Source organism: Drosophila kikkawai, chromosome 2L (genome assembly GCF_030179895.1).
Source record: "Drosophila kikkawai strain 14028-0561.14 chromosome 2L, DkikHiC1v2, whole genome shotgun sequence".
In the NCBI taxonomy this organism is placed as follows: Eukaryota; Metazoa; Arthropoda; class Insecta; order Diptera; family Drosophilidae; genus Drosophila; species Drosophila kikkawai.
This window is the reverse complement of record NC_091728.1, coordinates 5764278-5785450: the sequence shown is the minus strand read 5'-3', so window position 1 is coordinate 5785450 and position 21173 is coordinate 5764278. Positions and strand designations below refer to the sequence as shown.

The following is a 21173-nucleotide window of genomic DNA, read 5'->3' as shown; positions in this document are numbered from 1 at the left end:
TGCCTACAAATTAAATGAAGTACCTTAAACAAAACCAGAAGTTTAACACATGTCTTCCAAAAATGATAAAGCATCAAGAGAAATTTATAAATAAATACCTGCCATTTCCGGAGCCTCCACTGTTTATGAACGTCACGACACTTTCCACTTTCCATTCACTCAAGTTTTCTTTTCGGCTAATTAACTCAATTGCAGCTCGCCAGGCTCCGCAATTCTTCATTAGCTCCAAGTCAAAGTTTACGATATGCGATTATTTCACTCCAGCGATGCTGCCTGTCGGAGGATGCTGCTTCTTTTGCGAGTGACTGACTGACTGACTGGCTGGCGGCTCCTTTCCTGCCGAGGTGAGTGTTTGTTTTATGAAGGAAAATAATGTACAGAGCTGGCAGCATGAGGCAGGCATCAGGCGTCATTCCCCACCACCAACCATAATTGTTTTAAGCCCAAGAGTTGGGAGCAAGTTTTAAAGGTGAGCTCGGCATTCTCGGTTCCGAAGGAGCGGGTTATGACACACGTTGTGGAGCAGATAACTATTTCCGAGCCTGAACTAACTACTATACGCCATAATCTTGGCATTTGGACCACATTTTCCTTACCATCATCCTTACGCATTTCTGCACTTACGCCGTGAGCGTGTGTTGTTTTTGTTTAATTTGCGCAAAATTCTAGGCTGTTGTGTTGTTTTTGGTCGGGAATTTACATACATTCGAAATTTTGGCATTGTTGGCTGTAGAAACTCGCATTTCCATTAGACTAATTCATGTATTTTATAGCACCTCCCAGCTGCCGGGATTTGTAGCAGAGGGAAATAATTTATGCACTCTGTTTACTGTTTAATTGCACAGCAGTCATAGTCAGAGCCGAGCCATGTCCATAGCCATGTGCGTGCGGTTATAGTTACCAAGTTTTGCTGCTGACGCTGGCTGGCATCTCTCTTCCAGCTGAGTAATAAGATTATTAGTTCCACTCCGGGGCACAAACACAAACGCATTATAAATCTAACCCCGCAGCCCACTCGGTCCGCCCGCCCACTCGTTATGCGACGTCCTTGCTGCAGGAGCTCTAAATTAATGCCAATCCACAAGTCTTCCACAAATATGCAACAGGAAAGTCGAACCGCCGTATAGCTGTTACTCTTTATGGCCAGAAAATAGATTTAGTTTGACGAATAAAGCTTTCGTAAATGATATATTAATGCCAATAAATACTCGATTTTATTTCATCATTTATTAACTTAATTTTCAAAGCAAAGATGGCCTTCCCAATTATTATTATAAAGAGGCTTAAGTATTACATGTTATTTATCAAATCGCTTGAACAGAAATGAGGTAGCCAATACTTAGTTATTTATTACAATTGCACAGTATTTAAACAGCTGAAGAGTTAAGTTCTTCCTTCAAAGAGAAAGCTGTTTTCTGGGGATTAAATTGTATTACTTTTTCAAGGTTCAGCAGCCCGACTCTGGCGCTATTCTCTTTGAGTTAGTATAGTGCAAGCTGTCGATGACTCATTCAAATGTCAATTACACGAACTTAAATCCAGGGGCCAGGAAATTGTCGAGGCTTCCAGTTGATAAATTCAATTAAATAAATCTGTGAAATTCAAGGAGGAATTACAGAACTAGCAGCTTAATAGCCGGGCTCAGTGTGTATTTGCTTAAATTAACTCGAACTTTATGGGTTCTAATGAGGGGTTTGGTTGATTTCACCCAAAGGAGGCCTGTAGGCCGATGTTATGTGTTTAACAGGCGAAGATATATGTAGGTAATACTCTTCTCTTCCTCAGCCGCGTTATAACCTCTTCGACGTCCGCTATCGTGGCATTCGGGGATAACTGCAGGGATGTTGGATGGCTGCTCACTGAAGTAAGCGAATATTCGTAATCCCGTATGCACACGTTGAAGGCTTCAATACTCTCCTTCTGCTCCCTTTGGCAGCGCTTTAATTTAAGCTTGCGGAGCCTCAGCCGTTCCCCGAATTCCTGGAGACGCAGGCGATGAAGCTGCAACTCGAGCCTTAGCTCCTCCAGCTGATCTACCATTTTTCCGTAGTCCTGAATGCTGCAGGATTGGTTCTTAACACGCTCTTTTAGCTTGCCTAGTAGCTGAGCCTGGGATAGTTTCTTCAAGTAGAGATTTCCAAGAACATGCAACTTATTAGCGGATTCGGAGGTTACTAACTCAATCTCCGCCCGACAGTTGGCTAGCTCTTCTTGGATACGCTGCTTCTCCTGCTGCAGAGAATGCAATTCCGAACACAAGTCGGGGTCTTGTGGCTGTAGCTTTAGATTTTCAAGGTCCTGCTGCAGGCTGATTATGTCGGACGAGGTGCCAGATTCTTCCAGCCTTTGTTCTGGGCATTCTTCCCCCAAGCGGAATGCCCAGGCAGCCTGCTCAAAGATCTGCTTCTCATCTGAAACAATGGGGAATACGCATAAACCCTCCTTCTTCTCGTCGTAAGCGAAGTCCAAAAAGAAACGCAGTATCTCAAACACTTGGCTCATGGCCTTTTGGCTTTTCGGCATCCGCAACCAGGTTTTGTTTACCTCTCTGGGATACTGGAGCTGCTGCAGTGCCTCCATCAGCTGGTTCACATAGCCGTCTCTGCTCAGATACGAACACTTTGCACCAGCATGGGGCAGACAAAGGTTCACGAAATCCAATATGAGCTGCCGAAGCTGTGACTCGGTCATTCTCTGCCACTCGTCCGTAATCCTCTCCAGCTTCTGCCGCAAAGACTCCTTCTGATGGAATAGGTTGCGCTTTGTGTTGGTCAGCTTCGGAAGTGGTGTTTCCCCCGCTGCAGATGTTAGGCAGGCCTTGGGATCCTTGGGGTACGAGAACCCAATCGAGGGCACCAACAGACGGCTCGCTGTAAGGCTGGATACGGGCGCGGCCGCCTTTGTTCTATCTTTTTCAATTTTGGACGCTGATGCCGTGCGCCTGTTTATGCTCGCCTGGCGCTCCCTTTCGAGGAGCTCCTTTGTGCGAAGTGGGCGAACCTCCCAGCCTGGTTCGACTGAACAAGGACTGCTGGTGAAATGTTTAGAAAATGAAGGTAATACCAAGTCCCTGCGGCGTTATCATTGGCTTACCTCATTTCTGGAGTTTTTGGCTCTTCCCAAGCTCGCTGCTCACAGCTGGCGGGTATTTTGGAAGCAGAGGCTGATCGGGTTTGGGACTTCTCCAGACGTTCTAGCAGTTCTCTAGGTCGTTCCAAGCGAATCTCCGAATGTGAAGTAACCACGGCAGGTCTGTCATGGCATTTAACACTTGATTATTATATATGTATTAAATTTGTTTAAAAACACACCTTATCTCTGGGGTGTTCAGCAGTTCCACGCGATACTGGCTGCGTACAGGCGAGGATAGTATCTGATAGTATGCTGATTTGACGGTTGAGTCATTGCGATGCCTGGATCTTTGCTGTTCCAAGAGTTTCTTAGATCGCAAAGGTAGGCCTATGTTTAGGGGACTACTCAATTTTTAGGAAAAAATCATAAGGTATTAAATGGAAGATGTTTATATATTGTCTTACATAGTCGGCGGAGTTTTCGGTTTTTCCCAGGTCCGCTGCCTGTTTTCGGGCGTTAAATATTTCTTTTTCGGAGGTACTTTGGAGGCTGATCTTGACCTCTCCATGCGTTCCAGCAATTCCTTGGGGCGTTCCAAGCGAAACTCCGATTGGGTGACGGTGATAGAGGGAATACTACAGCTTTAGGAGATCAAATTATAGGGAAATGTGATAAACATATGTATTATTAAGAGTACTTACCTCATCTCGGGAGTTTGGAACAGAGGCCCAGTTTCCTGTCGACTTTCGGAGCGTTTCCCGGATTCCTTATTATGGGATCTATGCACTTCCAGCAATTCTTTGCTCCGCAAAGGACGCGGTTCCGACCAACCATCGGCCATTCCGGGTTCCTTTGTAACAAAACTTCAGTTTATCTTATAGTTCTTCTTCGATATTGGCTTACAATTTTTAATATTTTACCGCACAAAAACAATAACAACAACCACGAGAAGAGCCCAGTGAATGATCTTCCCTGTGAATGGCCTGGAAAAATACTAGACAGCACTGGACTATCGCAAAAATACCAGATCTGGAAACACTAATTAACCGTTTTAAAATTAAAATCGAATTTCAAATTATCTTATTTATTCATTTATTTAAAATAATAGTAAATTAAAAATAATAATATACTTTATTATTTTTTTAAATAAATAATATTATTATTTTCAATTTATTATTAATTAATTTATTTTAAATAAATAATTTATTAAAATTATATAAATAATAAATTTAACTAAAATAAATAAATAAATAGAGAAAAAAAATAGATTATAATAGGTAAATAAATAATATTTAAATAATTAAATAACAATTTAATAACATTTAAATAATATTTAAAATAATGTAGCAGATCTAATTGACTTTTTATACCCTTGCAGGGTATTATAATTTCAGTCAGAAGTTTACAACGCAGTGAAGGAGACGTTTCCGACCCTATAAAGTATATATATTCTTGATCAGCATCAACAGCCAAGTCGATCTAGCCATAATTTATAACTCAGCCAAAAACGCATGAAATTCAATTCGGAAAGCTGTTCTGCATTGCGATTTCTGCGTTTAACAAAACGGCTTACTCAAATTTTCTTAAAAACTTATCTATAATTTAATTTAATTTTACATAGCTTTATTTCTTATATTTACAGCACTCCAATAGCGAAAACGAGAGCGTGCGCAGGGATCTGGGAAGCACAAGTTCATCAAGTTCATTGTAATTGTTGATTGATGATCACCTGATCGGCAGAGGTGAAACTGGAGGAGCGAGCAGCTGGGATGACAGATCTCAACCCGATGGCAGTGGAGGACGGTGATCGGATCTTGACTCCGGGCTAGTTAAAACCCTGCAGCAGGCGTAAATAATTAAAATATTTATAAATGCAATTTAAATATGTAAATGTAATTGATGGAACTCACAAATATGAATCGATAAAAGATGGTGAAATCAATGTGCAATTTTTTTGTGAAGGCGGCATTTATTTGGGATCGTTTGGGGAAAAATCTAATTATTTTGAAAGCAAAATCTAAATTTTTAAATTTGTTTTCTGAATTTTAAACATTTTTTTCGGATATTTTACAATTCTTCTAAATTTTTAAAAAATTGTTCTAAATTTTTAAAATTTTGCTGAATTTTAACATTTTTTTCTGAATTTTTAAACATTTTTTAGATTTTTTATATTTATTTAAGATTTTTTTAGAATTAAACCAATTTTTTTTAAATATTTTAACTGCCAAATTTGAATTTGAATTTAACTGCCAAATTTTAATTTGAATTTAACGACGATCAGTTTCAGTGTGCCCAGGTGCAGTTGTAAAATAACACCTAAATTTGGATTCAAACGGTTTGAGTCTGCGCTAACTTTCGCCGGCTCCGAAATGGTTTGAAACTTTGACAAAATTTACAATATGGTCACACTGGCACGTTTTTCGTGGCCCAAAGTTTTTATAACAGTTTATAACAGTTTTCAGTTGCTTGCTGCTGGTTTCTGTTCGCCTGGTACCCCAATTTGGGAAACGGGCAATTTGCATGGAAATTTTTGGAAATTTGGATGGGCTGCTGCAGGGATGTTGTTGTAAAAAGGTTGTTGTTGCCATAAGCTGTTGTTGTCGGCAACAATTAGGTATAAATGCATAAAATGAAATATAACAGTTTATACCAATTATTATTTTTGCCCAAATGTTTTTATAACAGTTTATACCAGTTTTCAGTTGCTTGCTGCTGGTTTCTGTTCGCCTGTTACCCCAGTTTGGAAAGCGGCCAAATCGAATGAAAAAATTTGCTCACTTGCATCAGTGATGCTCATCTCCATCAGTGATGCTCACTTCCATCAGTGATGATCACTTCCATCAGTGATGCTCACTTCCATCAGTGATGCTCACTTCCATCAGTGATGCTCACTTCCATCAGTGATGCTCAATTCCATCAGTGATGCTCACTTCCATCAGTGATGCTCACTTCCATCAGTGATGCTCATTTCCATCAGTGATGCTCATCTAGCTATTTTGCATTATTGGGACAAAATGGAAGCTCACTAACTGCCAGTGATGCTCATCTAGCTATTTTGCATTATTGGGACAAAATGGCATCTCACTAACTGCCAGTGATGCTCATCTAGCTATTTTGCATTATTGGGACAAAATGGCATCTCACTAACTGCCAGTGATGCTCATCTAGCTATTTTGCATTATTGGGACAAAATGGCATCTCACTAACTGCCAGTGATGCTCATCTAGCTATTTTGCATTATTGGGACAAAATGGCATCTTACTAACTGCCAGTGATGCTGATCTAGCAATTTTGCAATATTTGATGTTTTTTCCATTGTCCACCGCAAGAATGACCTTCTATTGATCCTGTTTAAATTATCCCACCCAAAAAAAAAGCCGCAACCTCATAAGTCAAAAAGGTGAGGTATGTGGAAATGTCGGAGGTCGTTTCCAGTGGTTTCGGCTCGGTCTTGGTGGCACCCTCGTCGTGCTGCCCCAGCACCTGGTCCGCTTCTGCTCCTCCTCGTCCTGATCCTCCTTGCCAATGCTCTCTGTCTCGCCATCGGCATCCGCTTTGAGTTCCTGGCAGCATCCTGCAATTAAAGTTAAAAAAGGATTGTTTTTGGGAAAAAAAACTAATATTAAAAAAATCAAACCTAAGTCAAAAGTGCATGACAAAATTTTAATGATGAAAAAAATCGAGAAGTTTTTTAATATAAAAAATCAGTCAAAAGTGCATGACAAAATTTTAATGATGAAAAAAATCGAGAAGTTTTTTTAATATAAAAAATCAGATTTTATAATACAAAATAATATTTTTCCAAGTCAAGGAAGCATTACCGACCCCATAAACCACATATATTCTTGATCAGCATTAACATGCGAATCTTTCTAGACATGTCCGGAGGAAATCGATTTTTTGGCAATTTTTGCGAAATTTGATAAGGGGTTACATCATTAAAATTAGCAAAAATGTCCAAAAATTTGGATTTCTTAAAATTTTAAATTTTGTATGCAGTTTTTTTAAATTAATAAAAACTAACACAAAACTGCTTTCCGAATCGAAATTAATGCATTTTTGGCTTAGTTATGATATATTTTAATTGTTACCTGCAAGGGTATACAAACTTTGGCTGGCCAAAGTTAGCTTTCTTTCTTGTTTTAAATTAAAATAAAGTTTTCAAAATTTAAAGAATAAATGATTACCATTATTCTAGATACCAAATTTTTACCAGTAGATTTTAACACTGAACTCGTATCACCACATTACCATAACTCATATAGTTATAGTATTGTTGTCTACCAATTTCCCTCAACCCCAACAGATCGGATAAATGGAAACCAAAAATGGGCATTCTTCAGCAATTAAAGGCGGCACTCCACCACGTTACCTTTATTAACTTTAAAAACGGCTTCCATTGCAATGGATGGTGGTGGCGAGTCCGGGAATGCATACATAAATCATGGATGAAAGTGAAAATTGGTTGCACCTACCATGGGATCGGGTTTGGACCCGGGCTCCCAGGTGGGCGCCGAAAGGTGCTGCCTCCGCCGACCCGTGACACCGCCCATTTGGGGCGTAATTACGGAACAATATACACACGCGTCGGAACTGGAGCCAGCAGGCAGCAACGAGAACGTGGAGCCTGAAGACAGGGATTGGGAACCAGCGGGCTACAGCGAGCAATCCCCCACAAGGACCGCAAAGGTGTTGCTGGGGGCTGCTGCAAGTACATTGTAAAAATAAATGGATATGTGAATAACTGAAGAATATATTTTTTCCCTATATTTTCCTTATATTTTTTAAGGAAAAAAAGCGAATGCTAAGTATTTTTAATGCTGGGGAGAAGGAAGGATTATATGGCTTCCAAGAAAATGAGATTGCTTAAAAATATTTGAAAAACAATTACAATAAGTATTAAAAACATTTCTGAGTGCACTCTGCCACTTTGCCGTTGGCTCACACCTCCTTTTTTTGTTGTTGTATTTTGAGCGCTGCGCTATTGCAATTTAACCGCAATAAATAATAGAGAAGTTGTTAAATTTGAGCGCACGCTGAGAGCAGGAAACGCTGGAAAAATGTAGGTTAGGCAACCGAGGATAATGAGGATGCTATCATCGGTCCATTGTGGCCGCATGGATAACTAGTAACTACTTCTCCGGCTGACCAAAACGAGACTCGTCGACGCGACTGGCGTGAAAATGTTATTTGTACATATTTGATATACATTTTAATTGCGAGCTATGAAAAATGCAGGCTCTGGCCGAAAAGTGCGCTTAAAATAATTAAATTTATTGCAGCATCAGCGATTTGGCAGCTGACTAAGCGAAAAGCAACCGCAAATGTCGACACAGCCAAGTGATTCGGGGTACCATGAATAATATGCATCACATGTATCACTAAATAATTTTGCATTTATTTCATATAATACAGTACACATTGCATTAAACTAAATAAAATCTATTTAATATATAATATATATTTAATATGTAATCGTACACAATCATCAACCCCATATACGCCGCTCTCCCTGTCCTCCGATTTGTCTTAGGCTGCATACATATATAGCATATAGCATATGTGGTATCTGATGCATCGCTGCCACCTCTTCGATTTGTTAACAACAATTATTGCTATTTGAATGTATTATTGATTCAAGTGTATCCTTTTGTTTTGCCTGTTTAAAACCTAACATCATATATTTTTTTTTTGTTTGTTTTGCGGTGTTTCAAGTTCCCACAGGATATTGCCTGCGCGTATTTGTGTGTGTTAGTTAAAATATATAGTTTCCATTTAAAGTTGTTGTGTACACGAGACAAACAATTGAACAATTTAAAACAGTTTGCTAGTAAACCAAGCCCAGTTCGTTAACAATTTGAATTCGGTCGAGTAAACTATTTACATGGGAGCATAGGCGTATAAATATAAATATAAATTCACCAATAAAGTGGTTTAAAAACACTGCAAGCCCAGAGCTCGTTGTACAATTGAACTAGAAGCAATCAGAGTGCAATCTTATGGCAAAACTTAACATTTGGTTGCGATTGCGGTGAGCGAGCCAAAACGGAGGGTTTGTATACGCAACTATTCCTTGAATAAATCGCCATACCGACAAGGCTTATGATATTTTTCGGGGAATTTTTGGAGACATAAAGTTACAACTGACAAATCACGGAGACGAATACAAAAAGAGCAATTAAAATACAAATTTGTAACACACTACGTTTGATATGACGGCACTAAACTTAATCAAGGCCTAGTTGTACGTACACACAGTTTAGGTGGTTTTAGCGAACATAGGAATACAGACAGATATACATAGGTGTGTGTGTACTGTATACACGTAGTAAGTAATTTATATACGTATTTTATAATAATAATAATAACAGTAACTATTTAACGCAACATATGGTCGACGAATAGGGGGAAAATGGAAAATGGGGTAAGGGTACGCGGGACGGTAACGCAGGCGCTCAACTGGAATTAAACATTAATCAACAAACCGACCACAAATCGACTGCCACTCATTCCTGGCAGAAGCCCTCAGTCTCCTCGATGGCAAAGGTCAGCTTCTCCACCAGCTGATCGTAGCTCTTGTACGGCGGCAGGTCCAGCCGATTGAAGCAGGTGTGGGAGCGCGGCAGCCACGTCTCTTTGCCCACCTTCTCGATGCAGAAGCGTTGCGGCCCGTTGGAGCCCATCAGCTCGGCGAATCCACCGACCGGGACGCGACACGTTCCTGTGACAAACTGAAGCAGGCGGGCCCGCTTCTCGTTGTCCGTTTCGCGCACAAACTGCGGTCACAATTATTTAAAATTAGAGAAAACAAATGTATAAGTTAAGAGGAAAACCAACCTGCCAGAACCAGACGACCTGCTTAGAGTTGCGATTGTAGTGCCTGTAGATAGTGTTGCGCTGCCAGTCCTCCACGTCCACGTCCTGCATGCCGCACAGAATCAGCTCCAGCTCGCGCTCATCAAAGTACTTGAGCCACTCCAGGGGCACCACCTCGTTGAAGCCCTCCAGGAACGTCTTGGTTTGTTGCTCAATGCCACTGCAATGACCCTATTACTTAATTTGCTGTTGTAAAGCAAAGTACTCTGCGATACTTACCGCGTCATTCGCCACTCGGTCATCAGGGTGATGTACTCCTCCTTGTTCTCCTCCGTCACGCGCTCCTTCTCGCCGTTCTCCTTCAGCTCGTGGTGGATGATCTGGCCGAGCACCTCAAAGTCGACGCTGAACCACAGCTCCAACCCGCACTCGTCGATATTGTTGTCCTTCACCCAAATGAGTGAGTTGTAGAACTCCGGATCGATCGTCTCGATGTCCTTGATGGTCAGCTTCTTGTTCAGCATGCGCTTGTAGAAGGGCATGGTGAATCCGCTGTAGATGAACCTGCCGTGGTACAGGGCCATCGCGATGAAGCGTCCGATGAACTTGAAGTACTGCAAGTGGTCGGGATTCACGTAGGAGGCGGGGTTTATCTGCAGGCTGTAGTTGTTCTTGTTTGCGTACTCGAACAGGCAGTACATGGGATTCAGGACCTCGTGCGAGAGCAGGAAGAACCACTCACGCGACACACCGCCGTAGTCCAGGCCCTCTTCGCCGCGGAAGATGATATATAGACGCCTCCGCAGCTCGTAGGCGGGCAGTCGCATGATCTGGTGGTAAGAGTCCTCGAACAACGTTTGACGCGTAACCGTGATCTTGATGTGCGACGGCAGAGCGTTGCTCTGGCACAGATACCGGAACTGCGACAACTTCCAGCGGAAGCTGCGCTCATAGGCACGCGGCACGCCATAGACACCCTTGGCTCCCTTGGGTGCTCCCGGTCGCGGATCCTCGAAGGTGGTCCGACGCGTATTGTGGTCCACAAAGAAACGCTCGCCGGCGGCCGTGTAACGGATTTCCCAACCAGGCGGCAGGGGGCCTTCGTTAATTAGGCTGACCTCCTGGCCCTGGGTGCGCGGGTCCTCCCACTGGGTGGTGCGGTTCTTGTGGTTCACAAAGTACACCCGGTTGTCCGACTGGATCTGTTTACAAAGATATTTTGCATTTCAGAGATATTTGCTGGAAAAATATGCGATTCCGCTTACCTTCTTCTCCCAGCCATCGGGCAGAGGACCCAGTGCATCCTCGTCGTCCTGCGTGACCTGGGCGGTCACTGCTGTTGGTTGCTGTTGCTGCTGGGAATAGAGATACCGCTGGTTGCCCTGAGACACCACATGGGCCCTCTGTCCCTGCCAGTGCTGGAAGTGCATCAGACGCTCGCTGTTCGGCCGCTGCCAGGTGGTCTTCCTGGTGTTGTGATCGACATAGTAGACACGGCCCCGTCCATCCTTCCTTATCTCCCAGCCAGGGGGCAGCGGTGTCGGCTTCTCCCAGTAGGTGGAACGGGTGTTGTGATCCACGTAGTACCGCCGGCCATACTGATCCAGGCGAATTTCCCAGCCAGCGGGCAATGGCTCATCATCCGCCGGCTGTGGCTGCAGTTGCGGATCCGTGCTTTGGCTCACCGGCAGTCCCCCCACGGTCTGCTCCATGGGACCTCCCACAACTGCGGCACCTGCCACAGCCGGTCCTCCAGCTGGCAAATAAACCGCAGCCGGCGTAGTGTTCTCCGGTAGCGCTCCGTAGACTTGCGTCAGGGGTCGTGCAAGTGCAGGAGCTGGCGGCTGTTGGGGATACGATGCTGTCTGTGGCACCGCCGCCGCCGCTGCACTCCCATTGACCATTCTCAGGGGCTGCGGCTGAGCCTGCGATTGCTGCTGCTGTTCCCACACAGGTGGATCTGGCGCAGATCTTCTGGGAACCGTACCACCATTGGCCAAGGGTGAGCGGTTCTCTCCGCCATTGATATTGCCGCTGCTCGAATGCAGTCGCATCCGTGCACGCACTCCGCCGTAAATCATGCAGCTACGGCCGGCGGCCGCATCGCTGACCATTGCCGGATTAACCGCTTGGACGGGTGTATTGCCATTCTGTTGGACCGCCGCTCCCTGGATCTGCAGCTTGCTCATGTCCAGTTTGAGGCCATTGAGGATGGCCACCAGCTCGCCGCTCTTTGTCTGCCGGTTGTCCGACTTGCTGGTGACGAACAGGTCAATGGTCAGCTCGAGGAACTCGCAGCGCCCATTGTAGTGCTGCAGGATGTGCGCCAGGTTAATGCTACGTTCGCCCAGCATGGCATCTTTGCGGAAACTGGAGTGATCCAGCACCTTGAAGTGCAGCGTGGAGTTGGGCGTGATCTAAGTAAGAAAGAGGAATGGATTAAGTTGTGATCAAGTAAAATTTCGAGTATTTAGCCGCTCACCAGCACTGTAAACTCCTCGTTCCACTTGGGCAGATAGCTGTTCTTAACCAGGTCCGTCTTTCGCTTGCTCTTGTTGTCGATCAAGAGCTCCACGTAGGGATTCGGCTTCAGGAAGCCATTGTTGCGCAGAGAAGCCTCCTCGACTAAAAGGGATTCCGGAAGATAATTAATTGTAAACTTTCGTTCCTTTTGTTCTGTGTTTGCTTACTTGTCACGCTTAATTGATAGTATCCTTGATTGGCACTCCCACTGGCCCCCGACACCGAACCCGATCCCGAACCGCCATTTGAGGTGGGATTGGGGCTGGAAGACGTCGTGGCTCCATTCACTGTTTGTCCGCCGGCCTCCATGCCGCCGGAAGCTGCTGCACCCGCTGGCAGCCCATTTCCATCGGCCATTTAGGGGCTGTATGTGTGGTCCGTCTCCTCCTCCTGCTACTGCCTTTTGTTGAGTGACCTTCAGCGCCTCGGGGAGCTGTCGCTCTAAAAGAGAAAGCGAATATTAAGCAGGGTGTATTGGCAGAGGAACTGTCGAATGGGAAATTGCGTGTTTGGGAGCTGATAAGATAAGTCAGGAACCCTGCCCAAATAATGACTCTCCTCCACACGTAAAAGTACTTTCCATATTAATAATACCAATTTTAAAAGCTTCCACTAAATAAAATTTAATTTAACTTACTAATGTGTACAAGTTATTTACTGAGTATACTTCGGGTAAAAAAACAATGTTATATTTGCAGTTCCCTTTAAACGCGTTTAGCTCTTGACAAGTTTTAAGACCTAATCTTGGGAGCGAGATAATGCCACAGTTCTATATCATTATGAAAGCGACTAGCCGCAGATAAGATATAGGGTATATGTAGTATATAGTGTAAACGCCAGTAAGGCAACAAAACTGTTAACAAACAAGCCTCTAATTTTATTTTTTTCGAGTTATAAACTCGTCGAAACCGAAGGTAGCAACCGCTTTTCCAGCTTTAATTTCGTGGCTATAGCTACAGTGCGTTTCAGCCACATAATATGTCGACTTAGGACAAAGAACAAAAATAAGTAATAATTAGATAAACTTGTGACTTGTTTTCATTAAGCCTCAACTTAAAACAAACCAAGTAAGTATGAGTGAGGGAGCGTAAAAAACTAAATAAAGTGTACTGATAAACAAATGCATATAAAATAAAGTTTTTGTATATCTCACAATTATTTATTTATGGCTGGGTGGTTTTAGTTCGATTTATTTTTACGTTTCTGTAGAACTTTCACTGGTTAAGAATTTGCTTTTATTTCCTGATAAATTTTATTGCAGCCTTACGTTTCTGGGGAAGCACTGTTTCCAGTGGTATTAATTTTCGCCATAATTCGCGGCTGTCTGTACATTTTTTTTGTACAATTTCCCCGCCGATTGCTGGTCATCTATAATTTTGATAGCAAACACCCAGACCAATGCACACACAATAGATTGTATAATAATACTATGTGGCATGCTATGTGACTCATCAACAAAAACAAGTACACCACGCGAAAAAGAAAACGGTAAATGAACACAGTATTTCGATTTCGGTTTCAATTGTTGAATGAACATTGCATATTGATTGGGCGACCGACCGTCCAGTTGTTGCGATTTCCCTTATACTGCAGTTTTTTATTATGATTATTTAAGTAGTTTTTTCCACGTAAACAAATGTGCAAGGCAATTAATTGGTTCTTTTCTACAGTAAGATTGAACTTCTTTATGAAGGAGCTAACCTATTTATTTATCTGTGATATTTAACCATTTTACTTTAAATTACTATTACAATTTAAGAATTTTGTACACATATTTCCCTTTTTAAAACCTTGCCAAGTATCTGTTCACCATAGCAAGCTTTCACTGTAGTTGTTGATTTGCCAACATTTGCAGTTGCTCGCAGCGAATCTTTTGCAATTGGTTTTGGAAACTTTTTTGAATGAATTTCGATTGAGACATCACATGTGATCACTTAGAATGCAATTAGCACGCACTTTCCGCCTTGCTAGCTTATCATTGGCGGATATTTTGTGTGTTTATCAGCCGGACCGGACCCGGCCGGAGGAAGCCAACAATAATGCGAGAACAAAGGGGATTTATCTGTGGGGACAAGAACAAGAAGAAAAGCGAAAAACACACAGCACAAGTAATCAGCAACAGCTGTCAATAAATCATGCACTTTCCAGCGGGGCGGGGGAGGAGGGCCCCACACACCCGCACTTGAACTTCCTTGACGTGGGACAATTATCGACCGATGGGCTCCAGTCACCCATACACCGACGCAGGTTGCTCACTATCACTTACACTTTTCCACTTTACCGAATATATTCGTGGTCATGTAACGCACGCCAAACGCCAAAAAAAAAAAAAAAGTTGCTACCCCTCCCACTCCCACTCCATCACTCCCTCTTCGTGCATGTATGTGTTTGAGTGTTCGTTTGTAATTGAGGCAAAGGTCGCGACGCTTGTCTCGCTCGCACTCGCAGATGCAGGTGCTTTACCGCTTGCAAATGGAAATTCCAAGTGTCCAAAAGGTGTTTTCTGTTTGCAATTTCTGGGTTTTTCTTCGTTTTATTCTTCCTCTTTTACCTGCCGTCGCCTTACCTTCTGCTTCTTCTTCGCTGCTGCTGCTGCTCCTACAACTTGCGTCTGTGTTTGTTGTCTCCTGCTAGCGTGTGTGTGTGTGAGGGTTCTTGATTGATTCCGTTTTCCTGGCAATTAAATTGGTGGGTGGAATATTGCATTGGACTCGCCGTTGGCGCTGCCGCGTTTTCCCTAGGTCTAAGTACTTGCGCGCACTTGATTTTGTCGCACTAATTGTTTATTTGTTATTGTTGTTCGCTTCGTCTTGCAGTAGGGCCAGTGTTACCAGATGCACTAAACTTTCACCCCTAAAAAATTCCCAAAAGTGAAAAATTTCACCTAAAAAATCCACACCTAATACTCAAACCGCATCTGATATTCGAACCACATCTGATACTACAACCTCTGGTGAACGAAAAGTCTGGTAACTGTCGAGAAGGGTGGGAACTTTGCTAAGCAATAACGTGATCAAGCTACGTAAGGTCACGTAATATTATAATGAAAGACATTTTATTATTATTTTATTTATTTCTTGTTTATTTTTCAATTCAATAATTATTGTAAAATGAAAATATAAATCAAAGAAAATGGTTATTTTGTATATTTTAAAAACTTAAAAATGTATAAACATTTAGATTTTATTTTAAAATAATTAATTTCCGTTGTAAGACAGTATAAATTATAAACAGTCTTTATTATAGAAAGCAAAATATTTATAAAATAAATATAACTACCGTGCTTAAATTGCAGCTGACAATAAAGTAAAATTAAATAATAGTTTCTAAATTAAGTTTTTAAAATGCTACCAGTCTGAGCGTTGATAAACCAATAATTTATGTGAAGTCGTAATATTATGTTAGATAAATAATCAAACCTTCATTAGTTTATCTTTACGGCCCCGTTAACAGTTACTAAATATACACTCACTTTGCTTTTTTATTGCACTTTTAATGCAAACAAACTGCGCACAAAAAGTGAAATTTCCTAGATTCCCCAATCTTTCCAGCCACAAAAAACGACAACTATTTGTTTAAACAATTATTTAGCAGCCGCTTTAAATGCGAGCGCCAAGTTCCGTTGAGAGCGACCGCTCTCCGCCAAGAAAACTTCGGTGTCTTTAGCTTCTTCAGCCTTTTTCACACATTGCCACCGAGTTTCCGAGTTTTTGGAGCTTCGCGTTGGAGCTTCTTCGGAGCGAGAACCGCGTCGTCACTGGAAGTGAAAATGATCGAAAATTTAATGTGCCGTCCGCTCTGGATCTTCAGTCATTCGAGTCGCGGGCTTTGAGCGAAGCAGAGGCGGAAGTCGCACTAACGGTTTACGGATTACGAAAGGATTACGCGACCAAAGGATACGCAATGAGGCAGCTGCTGGTCTACGCGATAATTACGTCGGCCTTGTTTTACTTTTCCGAAGGTACAAAACATCGACCAGCAAGTGCAAGTGTTTTTAAATTATAATATAAAATAAAATCTTACCAATTGCCTACTTCAGTTAAATTATTTAACTATTTTTGTTGACTTTTCAACTTAAAAATAGTTAAAAATCTCCCTACAAATTTTAATATTTATTAAATATTACTTCAATATATATTAAGAATAAATTAAACTTCCAATTAATAATATTTTCATTATATTAAAAAGGAAATTTCCCACAAATTATCAAAACTGCTAAAGAAAATTGTGCGAAAATGGTTGGATTTCCCAATGAACTTAACTCTTTACACCATCTTGACGTGTTTCTTTTTCATTTCTTTGTTTTTCCTATTTCCGGACTCTGGCCGAACCCAAAGGCAAACCCTGCCCCGAAAAGACACGACCTCACAAGACGCGCTGTGATGCCTTCTACAAGTGCCGGGAGCTGCCCTCCAGTTCCCACGTTTGGGTTCCAGTCCGCTGCAACGAGGGTCTTGTCTACGAGTCCAGCCTCGGTAGCTGCGTTCTGCCTGGCGAGGATTGGGAGTGCATTACGCCCAGCGAGATGAGCTCCACGCAGTCGCCATCGAAGCCGGATGCGGACATACTAATAGTCAACGACTTGGATGAGGCGGGTCTGCTGCTGAGCGATTCCTCTCACAAGGATGATGGCACGGTTGAGATTGTTTTGGACTCCACTCTAAGCAGTGAGGAGGAGGAGCCGGTGGGAAAGAGCAAGCTCCATGCGGAGGAGGATCCCTCCTCTAGTCACCACTTTGACTCTAGTGGCGACGGCGAGCTGGTGGAACTTGATTCACCACCTCCGGCATCATCACCGACTCCCCTGAAGCCCGAGAACCGTGAGGAGGAGGAGGAAACTTTGCCCAGCTTGGAGCACAGAAGCGAAGTGGAGAAGCTGAAGGCAGAGCTCAAGCAGGCGGCCGGAGTTAGTGAATTGTCCAAGCCGGGATCACCCATTGATCCCAACCTGACGGCTCACTTGCAGAGACTGTCCCAGTTGATCGATGGACTGCAGCAGACGTACCAGAAGACCGAGAAACCCCAAGCGGAGATGCGTCCAGACCAGTTGAACGCCTTTCTGGCTCACTTTGACATCAAGAATCGCTACGAGATGATGAATCCCCTGGAGCAGAGTACTCCCAGCACCACCAGCAGCACCACAGAGGCGCCGGTGACCACTCCAAAGTTGCCAGAGCCGCACTCGAACAAGACTCGCCTTCAGGAGCACTTGAGTCACCACCGTCTGGAGCCAGAGACAAAGCTGATGTTGACCAACGCCCTGCCCTATTCTGCTCACGGTTCCAATGGCCAGGGCTATGCGAACTCACAAATAGTGGTTAATCGTCCCGAGGGTTCCGTGATGTTTGCCCTGCCCCCCAATTACGGGATGAGCCAGGAGCAGGGTGCCTATGCCAACCATCATCCCGCCCAGAGTCACGAGTACAGCGACCACGAGCCCAAGATATCCGAGGACACGCTGAAGACCGTTCTGGAGCTGTCCAAGCAGATGATAGCTGCCCAAAATCTGCCCAAGGTGCTGCCCAATCCCGGCTACAATGGCTATTACCAGCCCATCCTGCAGCCGGTATTCATGTCGCCGCAGGGCAATCCCTTCCAGCAGTACTATGGCATGCCGGCTCCCCTGAGTGGCCACTACATGCAGCACAAGAAGCACTCCTCGTCCGGCAGTTCCTCCAACAGTGGTGGTTACAACAAACCCAGCACAACGATAATACACAACAACGTGATCCCCGTGCACCTGTCCAGCACGAGTTCCGGCGAAAAGGAGGTGTTGGACACGTACGGCAACAGCCTAGGTGTGTACCCCAGCATGGACAAGCATCAGTCCAGTTCGAGTGGAATGGAGTACATGACCACGGCCAGGCCGGTTTCGATGACAACGATGGCGAGTACCTACGCCTCCTACGGCTCCCAGTCTCCGTTTGCCAATGACTACACACTGACCACTCCGCGACCCTTCGAGCACCAGCCATCGGCCGCCACGGTGGCCACCTACTACACGCCGAGTCCGCATCTGGGCGAGCACAATGCCAACAGGGTGTACCAGCCCACCGAGAGCTATCCCTCCTCGATGAACATGCCCAGGCCGATGGATATGTTCCCCGGACAAATCGAGGCGGACAGGGTGGCCATTCGACCCAATTCGCAGAAAATCGAAAGCATGGAGATGATGGGCGATGACGACTTGATTAAGGCCAGCTACCAGAGCGCTTCATCTTCGGGAGCTGGCGGCGGCGGGAATGGGAACACTCTTCCTCACGTACTGACCTACAGCAGCGACATGAGCCAGCAATTAGCACCTGGCAGCGGGTATCTCGAGCAGAGCTACAGCCACCATAAACACCCGCAGCACCCGTATATGCCCAGGCCCACGATGGGCAGCAGCATCTACAGCGATGCGGAGGGCAACATGGAGATGAGCATGTTCACCAGCAGTCCGAATCTCAATCCATTTACGGCGGAGAAGATAAAGTATCCGGGAGGCGGTTCCTCCTCGCCCAACGGCCAGCTGGTGAACTTTAATGGGAACTTTATCAGCCTCGATGTCTTCCAGAAGTCCATACTCCCGCTGATGACCAAGACCTCCTCTGGGCTGAGTGATCTGGGCAATGTGGAGGTCATCACCTGCCAGCCGGGGGTAAGGCAGCCGAATCAGACCGACTGCACCCGGTACTTTGTGTGCAGCAAGAAGGATGGCAAGGTTCTGTCCTACTCCTGCCCTCCCTACACCGGCTTCAACAAGCAGACGAGGATCTGCGATGCCCCCACCTATGCTCAGTGTGGCAATGTGATGCCTGCCTTCAGTGGCTACACCATAGACACCAATAGGCGGCTCCAGATGGAGACCATCAAGATGCTAAACGAGGCGAAGAGAAGGCAGGAGGCCGCTTTGAAGGCCCAGAGCATAGCCAATCTCCTCCAGCAATATGGGAGTAGCAGCAGCAGCAACATCCAGCAGCAGCAGAATGACAGGCCTGGCATCTCCTCCAACATAGAGAGCGATCCCATGGACTCGTATGTGGTGAATCTGCCGGATATCCAGCTAGCCACCACCACCAGCAGGCCCACCATTATCCAGGCCAATATTGGAAGTGGGTTCGGGGGTAATATCGGGAGTAGCTCCTCCTCCGCGTCCTCTTCGACGCCGGCCAAGAAGCGAAAATACTACTGCAAGGAGGGCGACAAGATCCCGGACCAGACCTCCATCTCCAGCTACTTTGTGTGCTACAAGAATGCTCAGGGCCAGATGAAGGGCCACAAGATGAGCTGCTCCAAGGGCCTGCTCTTCTGCCCCAAGACCCTGCTCTGCACACTCGCCACCAAGTGCACCGACTAATCACCTGGAATCTGGAGAATATTGTTGAGAATTTTTCCACAATTGCCACCTAAATTTAAGTTATTTATTCTAATTTTAGTTTGCGACCAAAACGAGACCCATTAAACTTTGGAACGAAAAAAATAAACCCAAGAAATATACCTGCGTCTTTGTTTTCTTTTTGGGAAAGTTTTTCAGCTTGTTCTAGACCAAATAAGACCTTGCCCTTCCGGTTTCTGGGCTTTTTAGCCTGAAGAACTGACCTTCTAAAGTGACTCCGAACGTGATATGTGCCAGGCGGTCACTAAAAGTCAGGAGCGGAGTTTGATTGCTCAAGGGAAAAATGGAAAAATTAAATAATAAAGTAAAAGTAAACAAGTATTTCAAAGAATTTATAGTAAGTATGTTAATAAATTATTTCTTTAAATTTACAGAAAGTTTACTAATTAAATTATTACATTATTTTGCTGCCCTAAATGTTATAATTTCATAAAAAATAACTAATTTGTATTCATAATTATTTATCCAATAAAAGTATGAAGTAATGTGATCCTACAGAAATTTTTTCTATCTAAAAATCAGTTGTTTATGTTTGTTCCCAACATTACTTAAGTACACCATAGTTACGCTTAAAATAAAACCTGTTAAGAAAGCGGAAAAAACACACAAAAAATTGCAGCACTAACATAATAAATAATATATTTATTATATGTACAACACTTCCCACAGCTCATATTATTTAAAATAACATTAAAGTTCTTTGCCCTTCGGAGTTATTCCGCCCCTGTTTTTAGTCACTCGATTTTCACTTTTTTAATGTCTCCATGGAGGCTTTTACTTGTTTATGTTTTTAGTGCGCTGCCCAAATGGTTATCATTATTATTACATGAAACAGTTGACATTTACGCTCGTGCACTCAGAGATCTAGTTTAATTATAAACACTGATTCATTGAAATTGACAATAAACTGAGTGCAGATGTACCAAGAAAATATTTAAAGATTTTCTTACGCTGTGTAGTAGAGTAGTAAAAAAAATTGTGGGATGACATGTAGCGTTTAATTTTATGATTATCTTTATTGGCATGAAGTCAAGTGTGAACTATTAAAGACAAAAACATTTTTAAACTATTTTTAGACGTTGAAATATATTGTAGAAATTGAAAACATGTTGTTTGTGTTTTTGACTTCGCACCGGCAAAATGTTTTAAGAAATAAATTTCAAGTTTAAAAAATACAAACCCTATGGCAATCATCATTATTATTACATGAAACTGCTAACGCTTTACGCTTGTACACTCGAAGATCTAGTTTAATTATAAACACTCATTCATTGAAATTGGCATTAAACTGAGTGCTGATGTACTGAGAAAATATTTAAAGATTTCCTCAAGTGGAGTTGACTGGTTCACAGGTCGCTTATTAGCGTAGTGGGATGGCATTGAG

The 21173-nt window shown here is 43.5% G+C and overlaps 3 protein-coding genes across 5 annotated transcripts; 1 reads left to right on the top strand and 2 right to left on the bottom strand.

Annotated features, from left to right (window-relative positions):
* Positions 1 to 1260: 1260 nt before the first annotated feature.
* On the bottom strand, positions 1261 to 3986 carry Kebab (Kinetochore and EB1 associated basic protein). Of its 3 annotated transcripts, none has more exons than XM_017166578.3 (5): positions 3774 to 3986; positions 3537 to 3713; positions 3312 to 3473; positions 3094 to 3252; positions 1261 to 3031 (listed from the first exon to the last, which is right to left on the bottom strand). In XM_017166578.3, exons 1-5 carry the CDS (start codon positions 3911 to 3913, stop codon positions 1741 to 1743), a joined length of 1929 nt encoding a protein of 642 aa, XP_017022067.1. In that variant the 5' UTR covers positions 3914 to 3986; the 3' UTR covers positions 1261 to 1740. The 3 variants fall into 3 exon arrangements, with proteins under 3 accessions (XP_017022067.1, XP_017022068.1, XP_070143630.1); XM_017166579.3 differs by having other exon boundaries at positions 1261 to 3028; XM_070287529.1 differs by having other exon boundaries at positions 3537 to 3707.
* A 4462-nt stretch (positions 3987 to 8448) lies between these two features.
* On the bottom strand, positions 8449 to 15245 carry Su(dx) (Suppressor of deltex). Its single transcript, XM_017166691.2, has 7 exons — positions 14978 to 15245; positions 12579 to 12852; positions 12371 to 12513; positions 11154 to 12305; positions 10168 to 11090; positions 9910 to 10108; positions 8449 to 9848 (listed from the first exon to the last, which is right to left on the bottom strand). The coding sequence occupies exons 2-7, from the start codon at positions 12766 to 12768 to the stop codon at positions 9579 to 9581; spliced, it is 2877 nt and encodes a 958-aa protein (XP_017022180.1). The 5' UTR covers positions 12769 to 12852; positions 14978 to 15245; the 3' UTR covers positions 8449 to 9578.
* Positions 15246 to 16314: 1069 nt separating this feature from the next.
* Positions 16315 to 19840, top strand: LOC108074503 (uncharacterized). Its single transcript, XM_017166580.2, has 2 exons — positions 16315 to 16372; positions 16749 to 19840. Exons 1-2 carry the CDS (start codon positions 16315 to 16317, stop codon positions 19748 to 19750), a joined length of 3060 nt encoding a protein of 1019 aa, XP_017022069.1. The 3' UTR covers positions 19751 to 19840.
* The last annotated feature ends 1333 nt before the right edge of the window (positions 19841 to 21173 follow it).